The 17,867-nt window shown below is 41.1% G+C and overlaps 1 protein-coding gene across 1 annotated transcript in view; it reads left to right on the top strand.

Annotated features, from left to right (window-relative positions):
* The window catches only part of LRP2 (LDL receptor related protein 2), a 363,947-nt gene that overhangs the window by 120,570 nt on the left and 225,510 nt on the right, over window positions 1–17,867 (top strand). Inside the window, exons 16-18 of the mRNA XM_069225286.1 lie at window positions 980–1,183; window positions 10,023–10,215; window positions 17,548–17,673. Of these exons, the coding sequence (XP_069081387.1) occupies window positions 980–1,183; window positions 10,023–10,215; window positions 17,548–17,673 (523 nt within the window). The remainder of the gene's footprint in view (window positions 1–979; window positions 1,184–10,022; window positions 10,216–17,547; window positions 17,674–17,867) is intronic.

The raw sequence follows: 17,867 nt of genomic DNA, 5'->3' as shown, positions 1-17,867 counted from the left end.
CATTCCTCAGCCAGGCTGTCAGAGGATTATGGTCTGAATATGATCTTGCCGGACAGGGTTACTCCATCACAAACTTGATGGATATGCCTTCCACCATATTATGATCCCATTATAACCTAGAGAGATCGTAATACAGTGGATGGAATATCCGTCACATTGTGATGGAGTATTCCATCCACCAAGATTGTAATCAGGCCCTATGTTAGCAGCGAGCCTGAGTAGTCTCCATCACTGACATACTTAAGTTCCAGCCAACTTTAAAAGTGGCAGGAAGAACTTCAGTTTAGTGGAGAAGCCATTCTGATGAATATATCTTACCACAAGCTCCTCACCTTATGAAGCCTGGAAGGAGTATTTGGGAGGTGAGCGCTCTACAGCACGTTTATGGATCCATATGAAATATCATTACCAAACATAAGTAACCTTTCCTTCTGATGGATGTATAATCTCTCTGCATAGCCTTCACTTCTTCTAGGCTTTAACAGATGAGGAATCTGTGGGAAGATTATGGCTCCACTATAAATATTGCCACCAAAGCTAAGTAGTTGCACAATATCAACACATTAGAGAAAATCCAAGCAAGTGCTAAGGTAAATAAAGTATATTTTCCTTTATGTCAAATAAAGTATATTTTCCTTTATGTCAAAGACACTTAGATTTTCACAATTGTCTTGTTTACTTGTGAAATGTATTCTTGTTTTATTCTCAGATGTTCTCTCCATTAAGAGCCATGCTTTTCTTCTAGAGATTTGACTTTCACGTTTCTCTGCCTTTTTGTTTCCTTTAAACAGTATTATTTATTTCAAACAACCCTCCATCTGCTATCTGAAACTGCAGCTATGTTGTTGTTTTCATTCTAATGCTCTTCCAGTCCATGACCTCCCTGCTATTGGCTGCAAGCCGTGTTTCTACAACACTTTTGACATTCTTCAAGACCTCCATGCTTAAAATACCTGTTTGGACATCTTTTCTTTTGCAGTTGTGAAGCAGTTTTTGCTGTTCTCGTCTCAGTTATCAATTCGTGGCATTCCATTTAACCTCTCCACGCAAGAAGATGTCATCCTTCCACTGACAGGAATACCATCTAACTTTATTGGGATTGACTTTGATGCTCAGGAAAATACAATTTTCTTCTCTGACACCGCCAGAGACATTATTTACAAACAAAAAACTGATGGTACAGGTGAGCAGCAGTCAGTTGCCTTTTGCTTTGTCTCCCTTCTGTTTCTGAAGTAGTTTTCCTTTCCAAACTTCTGTTGCCATGTTCATGGAATGTTGAGCGATATGTTGAAAAATAGCTTTTCTCAAACCTGTAGACTCTTGTATTTTGCCTGCAGAATTTCCAGCAGTTTAAGGAATATACATAATTTACCACACTTCTGATGGGAATCCCACTGCATTTTCAGTTTTCCACCAAAGCTACTGAGGTTTCTGTGTCCGCCCTCTGTGGAACCACTTTTGTTTTGAAAACCTCAGTGGAAATGCTGTAAATGGCAATGATGATAGACAGAAATCAGCCCACCAGCTGTGGTGGTTGGGAATGCACCTTCACATTGGCGGTACATTGTCTTGTACCCACATGTCTAGTCCCACTAACTTTCTAGCATACCTCATCCTGTCTTTCAATATGCCCATGGTGGTTTCACATACCTGACTCTGCCCAACCCAATTTACACATTTAACCCTCAATTATACCTTGCTGAGCTGCTGCTACACCTAGGGGGTCCCTATGGCAAAAGTAGAGGAGGATTCACTGAGGGAAATTTTGTCTTAGAAAGAACTCCAACTACCAGAGGTGCAGAAATTGGTCCTAACATATTTTTGTGAGAAGCAGTTATATCGTTTATTGTAGTAATGGCTCATTGAGCCTAAACTTAATGAAGCATCCAATTGTCACAAATGCTTGTGAGTCCACAGCTCGGGTTTTCAGCAACTTAAGAAATTCCTAAATGTGCAGCACATTTCTCAGCTGGCTGGTGCCTTATTTTATGCCGGTGCAAAAGAAAGCATCTTAATTGCCCTGTCAATGTCCATATTGCTGGACGTGCATTGGAGCACAATACTTTACTGGAGGGGCATTGAATGTAGACCACTCAGAAGGTGTTGTGCATTGTGCACCTCCCATTGCCCACCCACCAAAAGTCCTTTTGGACGGGACAAAAAGGGCCCCACACAATGTTTCTCGCTGTTAGGGACATGAAAGTTACGGTAGCTTCATAAATACAGGCTCAATTGGCTAGAACGTTATGCAGTTGATGTTCTGTAATCAGGGGAATAATGTGGCAATAATTTAGGAACAATATGTAAACATGGAAAGACCTGGAAGGCGTTGCTGTTATTATGTGTTAAGAAAAACTGAGTACATTTGTAGGAAGAATAGACGGTGTCCACATGGACTCTGATTGCAGGGAGTTTATTCACCAGATAGCAGTTCTCAGTCTAAAAATCGTTTCAGAAATGAGTGTGTCCTGTTATTGAGTGGGGTTGATGCTATTATTCTGTGTATGAACAGCTTTTACAATTCACCCAGGCCCGCACTTTGCACTTTCCTTACATTGAATCAGATAGTTGCCTATATTTTGAGTGATCTTCATTTACTGTGGGCCACATGTACAACACATTTTTCTAGTCACAAATGGGCTGATTCGCAGAATCAGCCCATTTGCGATTAGAAAAATGCTTTTTGAGATGTACAAAGCCCAATTTGCGATTCGGTAACTTGTTACCGAATCGCATTTTGGGTTTTGCAATTCGGTATTAGGAAAGGGTGTGTTCAGGGTGTCCCTTTCTAATACCGAATCTGAAAGTTATGTATGAATGTTTTGCTACCAAAATGTGATCTCAAAACATTCTCAGATTATCACCAACTTTAAATTGGTGGCAAGCCATTTCCAAACGGGAAGGGGTCCCAATGTGACCCTTTCCCCTTTGTGAATGGCTGAGCCAAAACATTTTCAGAGCAGGTAGTGGTCCCACTGACCACTGCCTACTTTCAAAAAATGAAAAGGAAACTTTTTTTTGTATTTTTGAAATGCATCTTGTTTTCTTTTTAAAAAAACAGCTTTTGTTAAAAAGCAGTCACAGACATGGTGGTCTCCTGACCCCAGCAGGCCACCATCTCTTTGAGTGATGGCCAGTCCCAATGGGTCACAAATTGCCACCTGCCTCATGAATAATAATAAGGCAGGTCCCTTGTGATCCATTTGGGAATCGTTAACAGTGTCTGATACAGTGTTGTACATCAGGTTTTGCGACTCACAAACTGCGAGTTGCTAAGACTTGCAATTTGCGAGTCACAAAACCTGACATTTGTACATGTGGCCCTATATCTTTTCTCAATGACTACATCCCTAGCTAACAGCATTGTAAGCCAGGGGCCTTTGGCCAGATGTACAAAGGTATTTTGCGGTCACAAAATTGGAAAATCGCCTTTCGCGACCGCAAAATGGTCTTGTAGGATGCACCATCCCTATTTTGTTACTGACTCACAAAATAGGGATTGCGACTCACAATTAGGAAGAGGTGTTCCAAGGGTATTCCTTCCTAATTGCGGCTAGCAGACCTATGTATGATTGTTTTGTGGCCGTGAATGCGGTCAGAAAACAATCGCAGTTAACCCATTTGCAAACTGGAAGGGGTCCCCAAGAGACCCCTTTCCCTTGGTGATTGGGGGCCAACATTTTTTCAGAGCAGGTAGTGGTCCCACGGATAACTGCCTTCTCTGAAAAAATTAAACTGAAACGTTTCATTTTTATTTTTGAAATGCAGCCCGTTTTCCTGTAAGGCAAACAGGCGGCATTAAAAAAACATACTTTATTTAAAAATCAGTCACAGATATGGTGGTCTGCTGACCCCAATGGCCCACCATCCCTGTGAGTGCAGCCATTCACAAATGGGTCACAATTTGCGACCTGCCTCATGAATATGGATGAGGCAGGTCCCTTGCAACCCATTTGCGAATTGAAAAGAGTGTGGTTGACACTTGTACATTTTGTTTTGCAACTTGCAATTTACAAAAAAACGCAAATTGCAAGTCGCAAAAAAAATGGTTGTACATCAGGCCCCAAGTTTATCATGTATTTTACCTGTCGCAAACTGCCTAATTCACAGAATCAGGCCATTTGCGACCAGTAAAATGCATTTTGGTATGTATGTATTCCAATTTGTGATTCAGTAACATGTTACTGAATCGCAATTTGGAATTGCAAATACATACCGATTCAGTATTAGAAAGGGGCATGTTCAGGGTGTCGCTACCTAATGCTGAATCACATCAATATGTAGGAATGTTTTGTGACTGAAACGCGGTCGCAAAACATTTGCATTTTATCACCTACTTTAAGTAGTTGGTAACCCATTCGCAAATGGGAAGGGGTCCCCAAGGGATGCTTCCCCTTTGTGAATTGTAGCCAAAATGTTTTTTAAGAGCAGGCAGTGGTCCTATAGACCACTGCCTGCGCTTAAAAAATGAAGAAAAAAAAACTTTTCATTTTTATTTTTTAAACATATCCCTTTTTCCTTTAAGGAAAACGAGCTGCATTTAAAAAAATTGAGATTGCTTTATTCAAAAGCAATCACAGACATGGCAGTCTGCTGGCTCCATCAGGCCACCACCCTTGTGATTTTTGCTTTTCCTAATAGGTTGTAAATTGCGTCCACCTCATGAATATTAATGAGGTAGGTCGATTTGCGACCCTTTAGGAAATGAAACTCATACATTGAAATAGCGATTACCTAATTGCTACTGGCAGAGAATCACAATTTGGTAATAGCTGTTTGAAATAATGATACATCTGGCCCCAAATTCTTTAGTTAATCTGCTTATATTATCCATAATGGAAGACGTTTTAAGACTTAAAAATATCACATTTAAATGTGCGTAACCAACACAGTAACACAAACATTTCTTCTTCCTCGTCCGTGCTGCTAAAACCACAATAATTTTAATATAGAATTCAAATCATTAAATAAAAAATATGAAAGAACTTAATAAATAATATATCACCAACGAGTGGCATCCCATGAGCGAGTGAAACCCATTTAATAGTGTGTCTGTCGAGCCCTTCACACGAGAAGGGGTTTAGGAGGGATGCGCCTGTTTTAGAATCATGTTTCTGCTCGGTCTTTCGAGGCAGGGACCTCACTCCCGTTCAAGATTTTTTAAATCGTTTTTAGTTGTAAAAATGCGGGTTTGAGGCTTTGGTAGTGAGCAATGGCTAACAGTGCGCAAGGTGTTGATGTGCCCCTGTGAAAGGCGAGGAGAGCCGACGGGTGTTAAAGCTCGCGAGGGAAATATGTGTGGGCAGCCAGCTTCACTGGTACGTGCTGGTGCCACCTCGTCAGGCTGGTGCGTGAGCTCAGTTTTGTTTTCGACTCCTCCATCCGGGAGAGCGATGTCTCTGGCGAGTCTGACTGAAATAGTGTTACATCTCCGCACGCTAATAGTGTGCTCACTGATAAGAGTCTTATCTGTCTCTCTGTTATTGCAGTATTTTGGTTTAAAATGGTTCCAGTTAGTGTGGAGGATGAGGGTATTACAGAAGTTCTGAATTCTCTTGGTAGGAGAGGTCTCCCACCGTGCTGCATTTCTTGCTCATGTGCAAACCATGGCATGTGAAAGTATATAGACATCTATTATTGCTCATAAGAAGAGTCAGTGCTGGGTGAGCAAGGGTGTACACATTTTTTACACCATTGCCACATAAGCAGAGCCACTGAAATTATGTGGCAGGGAAGGGACAAGTTATGTGGCAAGGTTTACTGAATTATGTGTCAAGAAAAAGCAACTTATGCAGAATAATGTGGCACATTTTGTGATAGTGTTAGCTCATTATTGTGCTAACACTATCTGGGCAAAGTTACACTTAATTTGTACCAGTCTGCCACCCAAATAACAGCTATCAACAACAGGACTGGCAGACTTTCCAAAGGGCTTTCCACTGCACAGGAACATGTTTTGCTGTGTTTATGGAAACTTTTGATCCATTTTAGGCAGAACAATTTTTGTTGTTAAATTTGGCAAATTATGCAACATAATACAACAATCTCAGTCACAAGATTATTTCACCATTTTGTGATTTCACAACCTGTATATAGTGCCTTGGAAAAGTTGCATGTCGTTAGTACAAATTAAACACTTGAAAACACCAATCAATTGGAAGGTCATTAGTTGACCTTTGCGAATGTACATACTTACGCCATAGAGATGAGATGGTTTGATGCGTACGTCTTTTCGCAAATTTTGATCCATTTCGTCCAGAAACTCACTTGTTTTGGCCAAATTTGTAAATTAGGCACCAGATGGTGGATTATGTGCCAAATGCAACAAATCGATAAATATGCAGAAAAAGCAGTAGAAAAAGTAGTATAATTGTTTCTAATGGTCCACTGTATAGGGCCCATGAGTACCACATGGTGGATACTGTGTGGGATATGCAAGCCTCACTTAGGTGTGTTTTATCTTTTACAGTTATGACAGAAGAGACAGTGACTGTCCGAATGTCTCCTGGGCCTATAACCCCCGCCCTGAAATTAACAAAGTAAATGATTGTGTAGGAAGTACCCTGATGTGTGATCAATTACTGTTTATCAGTCCCTGGCTTGTTTGCTAGGTTTATGTAATCTCTACGTGCGAAAGAAAGTTGTTCTAGTTGTTGGTTTGGACGTTGTTCGAGAAGATGACCTCGCAGAATATACAGGGAATGGCTTTACATCCATCAGATGTGACGTACCCTTGCATCCGCAATGGGCCCAAGGATGCATTTTGCATTAAGAAAATAGTGGTAAATACAACAGAATGTAAACACCTGCAGCCAGCAACTGCTCACTAAGTTTGCCATTCCTGTGCTCTTGTGGGAGGATTTTTATTCCAAAATTCTCATAATTACATGAACAGGCAGAGTCACGTACTTTTCTGTAATTTCTTGTCAAAGGATGTTAGACCATTTAGCCTTAGGGTGGTCTTCTCCCAAACCTTTTGCTTTCCTCCTTCATTTTTTCTGACCACATTTTTGCTGGTGTTATGACTTTGTTCACCTTACCACTGCTAACCAGTGCTTAAGTGCTTGTGCTCTCTTTACAACATGGTAACATTGGCTCATACTCTAGTGGCATATTTCATTTATTTATAAGCTCCTTGTAAAGGCCCAAACCTTCCTTTTTAATACATATGTCAAGTCACCCCTGGGATAGGCCCTCTTTATCCCAGAGGGCAGGATGCAGTGCATGTACTTTTAAGTTTTACATGTCCTGGTAGTGAAAAACTCTTACATTCATTTTTCAACACTGAAACGTTGGAATTACATTTTTACATTTTATAAGAGTAGTTTACAAATTAGAAAAGGTAACCAGTTCATGTTTAGTGTCTCTGGAATTATAATGTAAAATCCTAACTTATGGTAAAGTTGGATTTTAAATTGCAGTTCTGAATATGCCACTTTTAGAAAGTTAGCATTTTCTTGCCTCATCCATTTAGTGCCTGTAGCCTGTCTACCCCTATGCTGGACTGCCACTCTATATGACCTGCTGCACTGCTCTGCTGCCCTCTTGCCTAGGGAAAAAGAACTGGACCTGCAACTTCATCTTAAACCAAGGACCCCAGAGCGACTCCAAGGGCTAGTCTGCTGGCCTCCTGATCTGAGCCTCAGGGACACAAAACACTCCCCAACCAGCTCCTGGATACTGCTGCAGTGAGTGCTTGACCCCTAAGTGATACCCCTCAGGTCCTGGACCCTTGGTTTGGGTCAGCCCATCTCTTTGCATTTCAGCAACAAGCACTCGCAGGGAATTGCTGATGCAAAGCTCCAGCCTACCTGTCCACGATGTCTGGCCTGCTCTTCATGCCATACCAACAGACTCCTGTGATTTTCTCCTTGGTCCTCATTCCCATCTCCAGTGCAAACTGGACTCCTGACACAAAACTTGAGAAGGTAAAACTTCAGAGGGACTAATCTGGGACTGTATCCGACCTGCACTCCATTGCTGTCAGCCTGAAGTTTTGACATTGACCCAGTCCAGCGCAACCATTTAGCTCTAGTTGGCACTTTGTGCTTTGAGGCACTGTTTCACAGGAATGTATTATTTAACAATTCATAACTCCTGTTCTATTGATTGGATTTTTGTCATTTTGTTATTGGTTTACTTATTAAGTTTTGCTCTATTCTTTAACTTGGTGTGGGATCCATTTTGTGTGGTGTTTTTACTGTTTTCTGTTGGAAGTGTTGCACAAATACTTTACACATTGCCTCTAAGTAAAGCCTGACTGCTCTTTGCCAGGCTACCAAGGAGTTGCGCTCAGGTTAATTTGAGGTTTGGTTGTGCCTTAACCTGACAAGGACTGTGGTTGCTGCTTGACCACGGCTCACATCTAGTCAACCAACAACCAATTTCTCACAAAAGTATAATGCAAACTTTCTGAAATTAGTCTGATTACTTCAGCGTAATTTAAAATTGTGTCCAGTCTTATTGCCAACCTCCATATCAACAGTCCTCTTCTGTGGAGATGTTACTAATGGAGGTATTCTGTAAATAGAGACATACAAAGATGGATATTTCACAGACGGGGTCCTGTACAAAAAATCACTCACTTGCTCTTAACCTCTACGTTAGTAGGTTTGGTCCACATTTTATGATGTTGACTGTCCTATAGAGCTGGCAGCAAGGAAGAAATGGCACTTTGGCTGAGATAAGCATACACTTCACAAGAACCTTGCACTAGTCTGTAATATCTTCGAAAGAAGATGGTCATTTAAGTGAAGCAAATTCAGGTGCTGTTCCAATCACAATACTAAGTTAATTAATATGAAGAAAATTTATATTACCTGCCCCATCATGATTACAGGCTACACAGAATACCACAGACCCGGAATATTTCATCTGGAGAGTTCAGTTGCCAAATGTAGTCAAACTCTTCATATGAAGTACTGGCTGTGAAATTAGGAATGTTGAGGGGAATCGGGCTCAGAAAGTAAGGGCCAGATGTAGCAAGATCTGCTTTTGCGATTCTGAAATTGCGAGTCGGTGCGACTCGCAATTTCCGAGTCGCAATACCAGATGCAGAACGGTGTCTCAGACACCGTCTGCGACTCGCTATGGGGTCGCAAAGACCCACCTCATGAATATTAATGAGGTGGGTCGCATTTTGCGACCCCATAGCGAGTCCCTGCACTCACAGGGATGGTAGCCTGCTGAAGTCAGCAGACCTCCATGTCTGTGACTGCTTTTTAAATAAAGCAGCTTTTTTTTTATTTTGCAGCCCGTTTTCCTTAAAGGAAAACGAGTTGCAAAATACAAAAAATACCGAAACCATTTGGTTTCGTTTTTTCAGTGTAGGCAGTGGTCCATTGGACCACTGCCTGCTCTGAAAAAACATTCTGGGCAACATTCACAAAGGGGAAGGGGTCCCATGGGGTCCCCTTTCATTTTGCGAATGGGTTACCACCAGTGTGACACTGGTGGTAACTGCAAATTGCTTTGCGACCACATTCGCGGTCACAAAGCAATTTAGCATAGCGATGCGAGTCGCAAATAGGAAGGGGACACCCCTTCCTATTTGGGAGTCGCATTCACAATTTGCGAGTCGGTACCGACTCGCAAATTGTGAATGTGCATTGCGATGGGCATTTTGCATGGCGCAAACTGCGATTTTTGCAGTTTGCACCATGCAAAATGCTTGCTACATCTGGCCCAAAGTGCCTTATTGAGAATTTGGCAGATGTGGGCTGACAGATCTCTGCAGTTTTTTGGCTGAAGTTCTGCATTTGCTAAACTCTAAATGTGGCCCTAAGTCCTCCTTTATAAGGGGACCTCCCCGGATCCCTTTTGTAATACATGTTAGCTCCAACCCCTGCACCTACCAGTATCCCAGCTATCAGTAATTCTAGGGGAAGGAATTAGTGGGCTGTGAGAATGAGGCCCTTGGTGACAGCTTCATAGGAAAATGCTTAATATTTTTATAGAAAATGTTTTTGTAATTCTCTCTAATGATATTTTAATTTATGACGTTTGTAAATTTCATTTTTCAGGAAGAGAAATTATTACAGCTCAAAGGGTGGAAAGTGTGGAAGCTTTGGCCTTTGACTGGATTTCAAAGAACCTCTATTGGACAGACCCAAGATACAGAAGCATTAGCGTCATGAAACTTGCGGATAAGTCAAGACGAGCTATTGTGCAAAATTTAAATAACCCTCGCTCCATCGTGGTGCACCCGGTCATTGGGTAAATATAGCTTATTCCTCTCTTGAAATTTCTAAGTGCTTCCTTTTCTTCTCATCTCAAATAATGCAGCACAAGTTTACCCCACAGAGTATCTCGTTATGCAGCGTCTACATCATCTTTTTCTTATAAGCACTTCGCTCTTTCACAATCTATATCTTCATATTGTGCAAGAATCGCTGAATAAAATGTTAGATAATGTCAATTACACTACGACAGGAAGGTAACAAAGTTGTATCTTTAGAAGAACACTTTTAGTTTCCCAAAGTTCCTAAAATGATATGTTATGCTTTAGCACATCATTGATGTAATTAAAATTTTAACTCCATATCTATTATAATTTCAACACAATTATAAATTGTGGACATACACTATGGTCTGTATTAGAGACGGTGCACCGGGAGCTCAATGGGCATTTGCTGACACTTCTTGTGCCCCCTGGCCATATTTTTATGATAGAAAAGGCGGCAGATACTTCTGCAGCCTCTTCTATAAAATTAATTATTTTGGCACAACTTTTGCACCAGTGCAATTACAATGGGGAGTTCGCACTTTTGCATGGGGGTGTGGTCCCATGTTAATCAGGGACATTTTACACTACACCGACACCATATTATAAGTGCGGGCCCAGAGGCAAATAAGCTGTCAGAAACACACTGACCGTGTCTCACCTAGAGGTGGCACACACTCAGTGCACCCCCAGATGACATTCCAAGGGAAGCGTGTATAGGAGTCAGTATGGCCCCCCTCTAGGTAGCTTCCTCATCAAACATACATTTGATTGTATCATATTTTATGATGATGTATTTGTACATGGCTTACTATACCATGTCATGTCTCAGTAAGTTATTCCATGTACTTTTGTGTGAAAACCAGATTGTATTCAAGGATCTTGCAACCCTAGAGTGTGTGGCCTACTGCTTTTTCCTGAATCGTTATATAAGCTGCCCATGGGATTCAGCTTTTAGACAAACAAATAACACCTAAGAATATGTCCAAGCTCAAAGATTTTCATGTTTTACTTGATCAATAATGTGATATGCAGTGTTGGAATCTGACATGGGATCACCAGCCTGCACATCTCTCTGGGTTAGCATGAGCCGAGATCAACTTGTCTGAGGGGGTTACAGAGAACAAGTATAATACTTTCCTAAATGTAAGTGACTGACGCTCTATCACTTCATTAAGCCTCGGGTTTCCAGATTTTCAAAACCACAGACCACGATAGACCAGCGTTTCTCATGGACCTTGAGCTGCCCAGGAGCTTTCTGTTAGAGATTAGCAATAATTCCTTTGGACTCTAGATGCACAAGGTGCCGCAAGTAGGAGTTTTGATGTTCTGTGGCTTTTAGTTATGATTGCATAATAGCTGTCTGACTAGGAACCTGGAATCTGGACTCGAGGGTCCTGATGATCTTCTGCAAAGCTGCCCTTTGCAAATGAGTAATGTGCCATGTGAGAATGAGTAATGGGACCCAGCAGCCTTATTTTAAAGGAGGCAGTGGAAGCGAGCACGTACAGCATTTTACCTTGGCTGTCAATGCTCAAGCAACCCTTTTTCCAAACATTTATAATGTACTGAGAATTGCGAGGGTGCTTACTTCACACACAGAAAAGATATACGGCCAGATATACGTAGATGCAATTTTGCACTTCCTAAATAGCGACTTCATAGAAATCACTATTTAGGAAATGCAAAATGCCATGTACAAGATACAGATTACCTAACGGTAGGAATCACTGTTAGGAAATTGCAAGTATGAAATCAGAGGCAATTTGTGACAATATGCCAATTTTGCATTTCCTGTTAGGCAATCACTATTTGGAAAATGCAAAACCAAGGATGGCTATGGGCAAAAGGCCCCCCAAATTGCACCCCAAAAACAGTGGAGCACATGTAGAGCACACATATGCCCAAGGGGCATGTGTGTGCTCTATTGCACTTTAAAAAAAGCATTTTGATATGTTTTTTAAATTGCACATGGTTACCATCAACTTGAAGTCATAATAATTATGTTTTATTTTCAGACTTTTTAAGCATTTAACACAATTTAATTATACTTTTAAACAGTTTAAATAATTTAATTCATTTTACCATTAGCTCTTGTGTGTTTTATTTTAAGTCCCTACCTCCATAATTTTCTTTAGAAGGGTGTTGCATTACCTGTGAGTAGCCATGGGTGGTGCTGGACAATACTCCAGCACTAAGTTGGAGTACATTTACAACAGTTTTAGGTCCTTTCTTGCTGTACAGATTATAGAAGGAGAGTTTGTGAATAGTAAGGGTCTTAATATTCTATGGGTATGTCATGTCCTCCTCTAACCTCACCCCAGACTGGTTCTCTGTTGTTAGAAATAGGGTCTTTGATTGGCAGTCAGGTTACCCCCGTGCAAGCAAGGACCCTCACTCTAGTCATGGTAAAGGGAAACCCACCTCAGTTAACCCCAGCTCACCCCCTTGGTAGCTTGGCACGACCAGGCAGGCTTAACTTCAGAGTCTTGGTGTAAAGTATTTGTACCAACACACACAGTAACTCAGTGAAAACACTACAAAATGACACAACACAGTTTTAGAAAAATAGGAAATATTTATCTAAACAAAACAAGACCAAAATGACAAAAATCAAACATACACAAGTCAAGTTATTCATTTTAAAAGCGGAAGAGTCTTAAATCCTTGAGAAAACCGTAAAAACACTGTTAGCGTTGAAACGTACCTGGGTAGTGTCAAAATAACACACACGGGCGAGTGTGCGTCGAAAAAGGTTAGCGATGTGTCGATTTCTCACCCGGAAGTGAGACCATGCGTTGTGTATCCTTTTCCGGTCGGGTCGGCATGCGTCATTTTTCCTTTGCGCAGGAGAGCGATGCATCAATCCGGGCAAGCCTCGGGTCCGGACAGGCGTTGCATCATTTTTCTGCACCCAGCAAGGCTTGCGTCGAAAATCCTGCCACACGGTATCAGCAAAACCGCGCTATGTGGGTTGCGACGTTATCAGCCTCTGTCAGCAGGTGTTGCGCGTCATTTCTCCAGCTGCGTGCATCGATCTTCCAGCCGCGATGCCAGTAGAGCATCGATTTCTGCCGCAAAGCCAGCGGCGCGTCATTTTTCAGCAGAGTCTCGGAAGCTGCGTCAATATTTTCCCTGCACGGCGGTCTGTGCATGGATTTTTTATCTTGGTCTGCCAGCTTCACCTGTAAACGCGCCAGGAACTGGATAGGGCACCCCTTGGCAGGGCAGGAGTCTCACCAGAGAGTCCAGGTGCTGGCAGCGAGAAGTCTTTGATGTCCCTGAGACTTCAAAAACAGGAGGGAAGCTCAGGACAAGCCCTTGGAGATTTCCTTACAAGCAGAAATGCACAACAAAGTCCAATCTTTGTCCCCTTTTACCAGGCAGAAGCAGCAACTGCAGGAAAGCTCCACAAAGCACAGTCACAGGCAGGGCAGCACTTCTCCTCGGCTGTTCAGCTCTTCTCCAGGCAGAGGTTCCTCTTTATGTCCAGAAGTGATCTAAAGTCTGTGGTTTTCGGTGCCCTTCTTATACCAATTTTGGCCTTTGAAGCACATCACTTACTTTAAAGGAAAGTCTCCCTTATTTGTGAAATCCTGCCTTGCCCAGGCCAGGCCCCAGACACTCACAAGGGGGTTGGAGACTGCATTGTGTGAGAGGAGGCACAGCCCTTTCAGGTGTAAGTGACCACTCCTCGCCTCCCTCCGAGTACAGATGGCTCATCAGGATATGAAGGCTACACTCCAGCTCCTTTTGTGTCTTTTTTACTAAAAGATGTATTTTTAAATTGTGAGCTCAGAGACCCCAAACTCCATATGTCTATCTGCTCCCAAAGGGAACCTACACTTTAAGCATATTTAAAGGCAGCCCCATGTTAACCTATGAGAGGAATAAGCCTTGCAACAGTGAAAAACGAAATTAGTAGTATTTCACTGTTAGGACATATAAAACACATTAGTATATGTTCTACCTTAAATATACAGTGCACCCTGCCCATGGGGCTACCTAGGGCCTACTTTAGGGGTGTCTTACATGTAAGGAAAGGTAAGGTTTAAGTCACATTGGCAGTTTAAAACTGCACACACAGACACTGCAGTGGCAGGTCTGAGCCATGTATACAGGGCTACTAATGTGGGTGGCACAACCAGTGCTGCAGGCCCACTAGTAGCATTTGATTTACAGGCCCTGGACACCTCTAGTGCACTGTACTAGGAACTTACCTGTAAATCAAATATGCCAATCATGGAAATCCAATCAACAATACAACTTACACAGAGAGCATATGCACTTTAGCACTGGTTAGCAGTGGTAAAGTGCTCAGAGTTCTAAAGCCAACAACAGCAGGTCAGAAAAATAGGAGGCAGGAGGCAAAAAGGTTGGGGATGACCCTGCGTAAGGGAAAAAGTCAAAGATCTGTTTTTACAGGAAAAGTTCAAACGTCAACTGCCTCAGAGCACTCTCCGTTCAACCAATGCAAATCAGCTTGCCGTTCCCAAGTATAAAAGGCATGCGTGTGAGAGGACGTGCTTTTTTCTGGTCAGGGTACCCTTCCCGCCTTTGGAAATGGCTATTCCCCCTCACTTTGTTCAACAAAGGATCTTCTTGAAAGTGGTGGAAACTGGGCTTTTAATCTTTTAGTGGGTAATATTGTCCTTACCTTTATCTGCCTGCCCCTTGTGATAACCGGCACAAGGATGCATTTTTAGGATACTATTGAGCTCTAACAAATAAATATTAATAATAACTCATTGAAATGGGACCAAACAGATCTGATATCATTGAAAACAACAAGAAACTGTGTCTATGAGGAATATATCACTACATAACCAGTATTTGTTAACCTGTGCCCTTATATAGATGCAGTGGTATTATATTTATAGATAATAGAACTGAAAATTAAAAAAATCTATATGCCTTAGAAATCTGGTCGAAATGAGATTCACACAATTAAAAACATATTACAAGACAGTCAAATCACTATTACAGTTTAAAAATTAGTAATAAAGACATTCATTAAGATATACAGGAAATGGACAACATAAGTTAAGTATGAATGTTATTTGGAAAACTGCCAGTTTTATAAGAAAGATTAAGAACTCCCAATTGTATCATTGGTAAGACACTTCTTAAAAGGAAGTCTGAAAAATATTGGTCACCTCACCAACTCAAGAGTTTTTGAATACTTGATAACAATGAAGTTGTTTTAGTGCAAAATCAACTTTTATTTATCTTGTCTTCCAAAACAAACATAAATAATTTTTATTACGTTCTGTTAAGTAGAAATGTGCAGCTATTTTTCTTTGTGTCAGTAGAAAGCCTTAAAAATGTATTCCATATAAATCATGCATTCATATTTCCTCATTTCAAGTTGATTGGCAAAGGCCCCCAATTTTTCATTCTGCAATTTTAAATAACAATTGTTGAGGCTGAAATTTCTGAACTTTGTCCGGAATTTGCTGAATACAGAAACATCTAACCAAACAGGCTTTTCTGCGCTCTAAGGCCCAAATTTAAGAGGGCCTAGCGCCTTCTTGTGCCACATTAGCATAATTTTGTATGATGCTAATATGGCTCAACAAGCCCAAAACCACAGCGCCAGATTTACTAATTGGCACAATGCATGCATTTTGACACTTTGTAACCCCCTTGCGTCACATTATGTCTGCCCCAGGCATAATGAGTGCAAGGGGACCGTTCCCCCGTTAGGGGCACTGCAAAAATGGCGCAGTGGAATCTAGAAGATTCCACTGCGCCATTTTTTGCAGCATTTTTTAATGACTGCATAGAGCAGACGTTAAAAGGAGGCACACCATTATTAATAATGTTCCCCCCTATATTTTTAGCAGGATTAGCTTTGAAATGTTTGGTGCTAATCCTGCAAAGTACAACAATAGCATCAAAAATGCTGACTCTATTGTCCCTAACCTGAGCCATGGTGCGCCGAATGTTTAATATGGCGCACACATGGTGGCGTGTGGTGGGCACTAAGGGACGCTAGAAAAGTGGAGCTGCTTAAAATGCAGTGCCACTTTTCTTAAATTTTGGCATAAAAGTCCCTGAAATTAGAATGACTTCCAGAAAATACTCTTCCACAAATTTCAACCACAGGTGAAAATTCAGCTTGTACCCTTTGAGCCTAGAACGGGACAATATTTGTAAATCAGAGAACAAACAAGGAATGGACTTAAACTATTGTGTTACAGATGTGTAAGGCTCTAGTGTAGATACAAAAACACAGAGGTCAAGAAAGCCAGCAGCTGAAACATTTACCCCAGTGTTTCAACTTACACCCCGCGTAGACTTATTTGCAATCCCTCAATTATAACCCATCTGATCAGTGATCCTTTGAATATAATTCCACCTCTTGCATTTTGTTAATTTGAGTAGCTATTTATTTTTTTACCTCTTATAAATTGCTGTTTATTAATTATGTCAACTTTCAGTTCTTAGTAAAATTGTTTAAACAAGCACTGGCAATGCCAATAGGTATGGCTGTAAAGGAATATTGTATAGCAATGTGAAACATTACAAGTAAATAGCATAGGAAGAGATATGCATTTATGCGGAAGCAAAGAACTATAGAAAAATATTGGTGAAGGTTAAACAGTAAGGGGACTGTTGCACTGCCATGACAGACCCAAAAATCCATCAAGGTTAATGGCTGTCCTACTACCATCTGTGCTGGTGCCAGAGAAAACCATTATCTGTTATCGAAGACACTTTATTAGCTTATTAGCTTTCCAATGTGCGTGCCCCTCAAAGTTCAAACTGTAGGTAGCTGGAAAAATAAATAAAATGATCACAGCTGTGTGGTCGGCCAAGCATTGTTTTGTGGAAGCATACAACTTCTGCCGAATCAAACCATGTACTCCTAGCTCCCAACATGTGGAAGGAGCCAAAGCCCTTCACTGGTGATGGTCACATAGTTGTCTGGCACTGGCACCCGCTGTGCTGTCAAGCCAGACCCTCGAAAAGAATCATTCACACTGACTTGTTCGTGGATTATATGTCATGCAATACCACTTTCTGTGATACCAATATAGTCAAACACTGCATGTGGCATCTCTTCTGCTACATCTGATATTGGTGGAAAGGCAGATTTGAAAAAACACATTAAAACAAATAGTGAGTATATTTGTATGCACTTCTTTAAGAGAGCTTTAAGAATTCTTAATAGAAATGCTTTGACACAATTTTGTAAGTTTAATGATTGTGGGCAATACATTTAACTGTAATTATTAATTAAATTTCTCTTATGAAAATACAATCAACCTAACTCTGGTCTTTAACTCGTTTCATATAGAGTCTATTTTTCTTATCTTTAGGTATATTTTTTGGACAGATTGGTTTCGCCCAGCTAAGATTATGAGAGCATGGTGTGATGGATCTCATGCACTGCCGATTGTGAACACAACTCTTGGCTGGCCAAATGGCTTAGCTATTGACTGGAGGTAAGCAAACTTATTTGAAAGTTTTATTCCAACAGCATTTTAAGTTCTTATGAGTCCCAAGGTATTGCCCTTTTAAAAAATAATATTTCATCCCACAATAAATAACCAGTGGTAGATTACTCCTCAGCAGAAGCCTATTGCTTCCTCCACCATGCTAGACTGATGCACGCAATCTTACTAGCTCTAAGGATTTC

This window comes from Pleurodeles waltl, chromosome 3_1 (assembly GCF_031143425.1).
Source record: "Pleurodeles waltl isolate 20211129_DDA chromosome 3_1, aPleWal1.hap1.20221129, whole genome shotgun sequence".
NCBI lineage: Eukaryota > Metazoa > Chordata > Amphibia > Caudata > Salamandridae > Pleurodeles > Pleurodeles waltl.
The sequence above is the reverse complement of the archived record's forward strand: the minus strand, read 5'-3'. Positions and strand labels throughout refer to the sequence as shown.